General features: G+C 32.0%; 1 protein-coding gene across 1 annotated transcript; it reads left to right on the top strand.

The window, feature by feature from the left end:
* The first annotated feature begins 1,896 nt into the window (after positions 1–1,896).
* LOC140919061 (uncharacterized) lies at positions 1,897–3,032 on the top strand. Its single transcript, XM_073364573.1, has 2 exons — positions 1,897–1,996; positions 2,091–3,032. Exon 2 carries the CDS (start codon positions 2,109–2,111, stop codon positions 3,030–3,032), a length of 924 nt encoding a protein of 307 aa, XP_073220674.1. The 5' UTR covers positions 1,897–1,996; positions 2,091–2,108.
* The last annotated feature ends 1,535 nt before the right edge of the window (positions 3,033–4,567 follow it).

Below are 4,567 nucleotides of genomic sequence, written 5' to 3'. Positions count from 1 at the left end.
CTATTACGTCAATGGATACAAATTTCACACTGAATCTTGGACTGAAGGAAAAGAAACAATTAATAGTGGAGTTTGTATGAAAAGTGTCTCTGATAGTGGTGTAGTAGAAGATTTCTATGGCATAATTGAGCATATTTACGAAATTGACTACACGTTCCTAGATTATGCGAAAAAAGTGGTGTTGTTTTACTGTAAGTGGTTTGATCCATCTAGCAGAGGAACTAAAATAAATTTGATATCCAATACTGTAGACATTCGTATGAGCAAAAAATATCCACGGTTTGATCCATTTGCCCTGGCCCATAATGTAAGACAAGTCTATTATGTTCCTTATCCATCAACTGTCAGAAGCAAACAAGGTTGGTGTGCTGCAATCAAAACAAGACCAACGAGTGGAATCGAAGAAGTTGAAGCAGGTCAAAATGAAGAAGTTGCATTTCAAATGGATGAAATGTCAAATTTGGATCATGTGATTGGAGATGAGACTATTAGTCAACTTTGTCATGAGTCACACATTGGAGAAGAAGTTGATGAACAAGAAATAGATGAATTAGAGAATGATGAAGGCAATGACTTAATTCACTCATCAAATGACGACGACGATGATGACGAAGACGAAGACGAAGACAATTAATTAATTATATATATATGTGTGTTTCTATATCTATAATATTATATATTGTAATTGAAATGAACGACACCTTATATATATATTTTTATATTTTATATATATTTCTTTATTTATGTCAGTGTTATAATTTATTTATGTATATTTCATTATTAATTAATCTTATGTTAATTGTATACACACATATATTATATTATATATATGTATGGATATGGATATATATATATATAGACATGGCTTCAGTGTCGGGAGTAGGAGGATCAGGAGGTTCGGATGGATCGGGAGGAACAGGAACGGCGGCAATACGAGGAATATCCAAAACATCACGTGGTAAGAAAAAAGTTGCTAAACGTGTTGTTAATGACCCATCTCTCATGCCGATGCCGTCCATTGGTACTAGTGGTGGAGCTATTCCTCTATATCCGGAGGTCCCAGTAGAGCCTTATACCTTAGACGAAATAATGGATCCCGGATGTGTTGATTGCTACAACCGCATTGTCATCATTCCAGAAGGAGATGGGTATGTAAACTATGATTGATTAAATATTTCATTATTATTGCAATGTAAATACATTATTAATTTTATTAATTTATTTTTATATTTAATTTGCATATAAACTTTGAAGATATCTTCCTTTTAAATCATCTGCAAAGGCAATTGCTGAAGTCATACAAGAGAAATATAAAAAACCATGGTTGTCTTGGGGTGAGATAAAAGAGGATAAGACACCTCAAATTAGGGAAGTTGATCAGTTTTTACATTGTTTCAAAGTAAGTCATTAGATTAATTTATTTAATTACTATTTATTTATACATTTGATTAATTTACTGAATTACTAATTATATTTTTAATATTTTTTAAATTTCAACAAACAACAGACCAAATGCACTTGGAAAAGAGAGCATGATGCCGCAGTTTTGGCTTCATTTGACCATCGCTTTTCAAAGCGTCTCTCATCTATGTTGGCTTACGCACGTAATAAGGGGGAGGAAAAACGGCCTAATTGGATTGGTGAAAATGTTTGGACTGCTTTGTGGAGGAAATGGAACACAGATGCTTACAAACAGAAGAGAGAAAAAGCAAAGACTAATAGAGCATCTGAGAGGGGTACCAGTACTCATAAGGGAGGTTCCATGTCTGCTGGAGAAATTAAATATTATATGGTAATTTATTATTATTTATAATATATATCTATTAATTTATATTCAATTAATCATCACATTTCACCAACTTATAAACTTGACATTAATTTAATATTTTAGGAAAAGCAACTTGGAAGGGAGGTCACTCAGGCTGAGATACATCGCTATCTTCATGTTAATCCTGAAACAAATGAGTATACTGATGAATTATCAAAAAATATTCAGGTAATTATTATATATTAATTGTTATATATTAATTAGACCTATAAATTATTATATATTAATTATTAACTATTTTATTTTTTTATTTTTAATATAGGAACAACTTCAACAAATCATGAAAGAATGGGATGATCATCAAGCTACTCTTCCTCCTGCTCAGCGAGCTGGTCCAGTGCAGCGGAAACAATATGAGACCGCAAGTTTTATGCACATCAGTGGTGGCAAGTACAAAGGGCGTGTGCTGGGTGCCGGTAGTTTATCATCAACCTTTAAGAAAGGTCCAACCGGCTATATTCAGACTGAGACGTCTTCTTCTTATGCTAGTACGGATCGATCTCATCGTCCGTCGATAGATAATGATCTTGACCAGTTAAAGAAGCAATGGGCAAGTGAGCAAGAAGAAAAGACACAACAGCTGATACAAGCCGCAATTGATAAATTGAATGAGGAGTGGAAACAAAAGTTTCAAGAGCAGCAGCAGCAGTTTCAGCAGCAACAACAACAATTTCAACAACAACAATTTTCATTTCCTCCTGTGTTTCATCAGCAGTTCCCGCCTCGGCCTCAATACTTGCCTCAACAACCACTATTCCAGCAGCAACAAAATTACTCTCAATACTCCCAGCAGCAGCAACCGCCTCCAAATTTCCAACAGCAACACCAGGATCCTCCGAACTCTGCCTTCCAGCAAGTACAGCAGCAGCCGCCAATGTTTCAACAACAACAATATTTTCATAATTATCCGTATGTTCCGTCCTCTTCACATCAAATTCCTCAACCTCAACCAGATCATCAAACTGCATACCGACCAACTATGCCAACAGCTGGGTTGATCAGACCAGATTTAAATCAACCTCAACCAGCTAGGGCTCCTCATTCGACTAGTGGTGGTGCCATTGAAGATGAAATTCAATTTCAAACCATGATGTCTCCTCCAACACAAATTCATAATACTTTTGAGGGACTTCTTTCGTCGGGCATGGCAGGACATAATGATGGTGTGAGTGGAGCTGATCAGAGGAATTATTATGAGGATTGATGTCATCTGAATAATTTCATAATTTATTTTTGGGTTGTATGAACACATATTAATTATGTTGTCTTAGTTAATTATTGTGTGTTTAATTTTGCGTTTGTAAGACATTATTTATAAATTTTGGGTTTGTAAGACATTATTTGTTAATTTTGGAATGCATGTTTTATTTGATTTTGTGGTAATTAATTTAATTATTATTAATATTATATTTTTATATATAATATTTATTTTTATTTTAATATTTAATTTTAATTTTATTTAAATTTTAATTTAATTTTAATTTTTTTATTTGTAATTTAAATTAATCTTTAATTATAATTATAATTTAAATATTTTATTTTAAATTTAATTTTAATTTTTAATTATATTCAGATTAGTTTATTATATATTAAATTTATTTTATAATGATATTATATTTTAAATTTAATTATAATTATAATTTAATTATAATTTTAATTTAATTACAATTTAAATTTAAATTTTAAATTTATATTTATATTAATTTATTATATATAAAATTATAATACAGAATTAATTTTGAATTTAAAAAAATTAATTTTTTAATATACGTAATATTTTGTGGCGACCTAAGCCCTCACAAAATATTTTTTTTTAATTTGGAGGTCATTTGTGGCGGCCTAAGCCCTCACAAAGGAGGGAGTTTGTGGCGGCCTGGGCCCTCACAAAAGTTGATTTCAAAATCAGTCTGTCCTTTGTGGCCGCCTAAGCCCTCACAAAAGTAGACTTTTGTGGCTGCAAAAGCCCTCACAAATGCCTCTCTTTTGTGGCTGCAAAAGCCCTCACAAATGTCAACCTGTTTCTGGCACTTTGTGGCTGCAAAAGCCCTCACAAAATTTTGTGACCAGCTTCTTTGTGGCTGCCAAAAGCCCTCACAAAAGCCACCTTTGTGGCTGATTATACCCCTTTGTGAGGGCAAAAGCCCTCACAAAATGCTTGTTTTCTTGTTGTGATTAATCTATTTTATATTTAGTTACATGTAATTTTTCCTTGAATATTGTACAAAAAAATATTAAATAAAAATTAAATATTTACGTTGTCTTCATGGAAGATTTATTTTTCCCCATTATTATGAGTGATTTTCAATGTGGAAGTTATCTTTGTGGCAGGTATTATATCTAGATCATATAGTTATCAAAAGCATCTATAGAATTGCACCATCCTGTGATTGTTTTGTTGTGGTTAATGTGTATCTAATGTGATAAGAATTTCTCTTAGATGAGTTGATGTTATGATGAGATATTGATTTTCCTTAAGTGATTTTGACTCTATAATATGATTACTTCCTTGAATGTTTTGATATATTGTGATGTAGTTGATACGGCTCTGTGTTGATTATTTGCGTGTTCTATTTACTTATATTATACTATCAACATGATTTTAAAACTCACATCCTTCATTGTTTGTGTTTGATTGGTTTGACCATGTGTTTGCGAAATTGCAGTTATTACAGGTTAATGAGTCTTGAAGTTGTTTTTAACTTATTTAATTAAAAACGAATTTTTGTATGAAAACCATAC

Source organism: Cicer arietinum, chromosome 8 (genome assembly GCF_000331145.2).
Source record: "Cicer arietinum cultivar CDC Frontier isolate Library 1 chromosome 8, Cicar.CDCFrontier_v2.0, whole genome shotgun sequence".
NCBI classification, from domain to species: domain Eukaryota; kingdom Viridiplantae; phylum Streptophyta; class Magnoliopsida; order Fabales; family Fabaceae; genus Cicer; species Cicer arietinum.
The sequence above is the reverse complement of the archived record's forward strand: the minus strand, read 5'-3'. Positions and strand labels throughout refer to the sequence as shown.

Coding starts and splice junctions, on each gene's coding strand:
- LOC140919061 (XM_073364573.1), top strand. CDS start 2,109: ATGAAAGAATGGGATGATCATCAAGCTACTCTTCCTCCTGCTCAGCGA.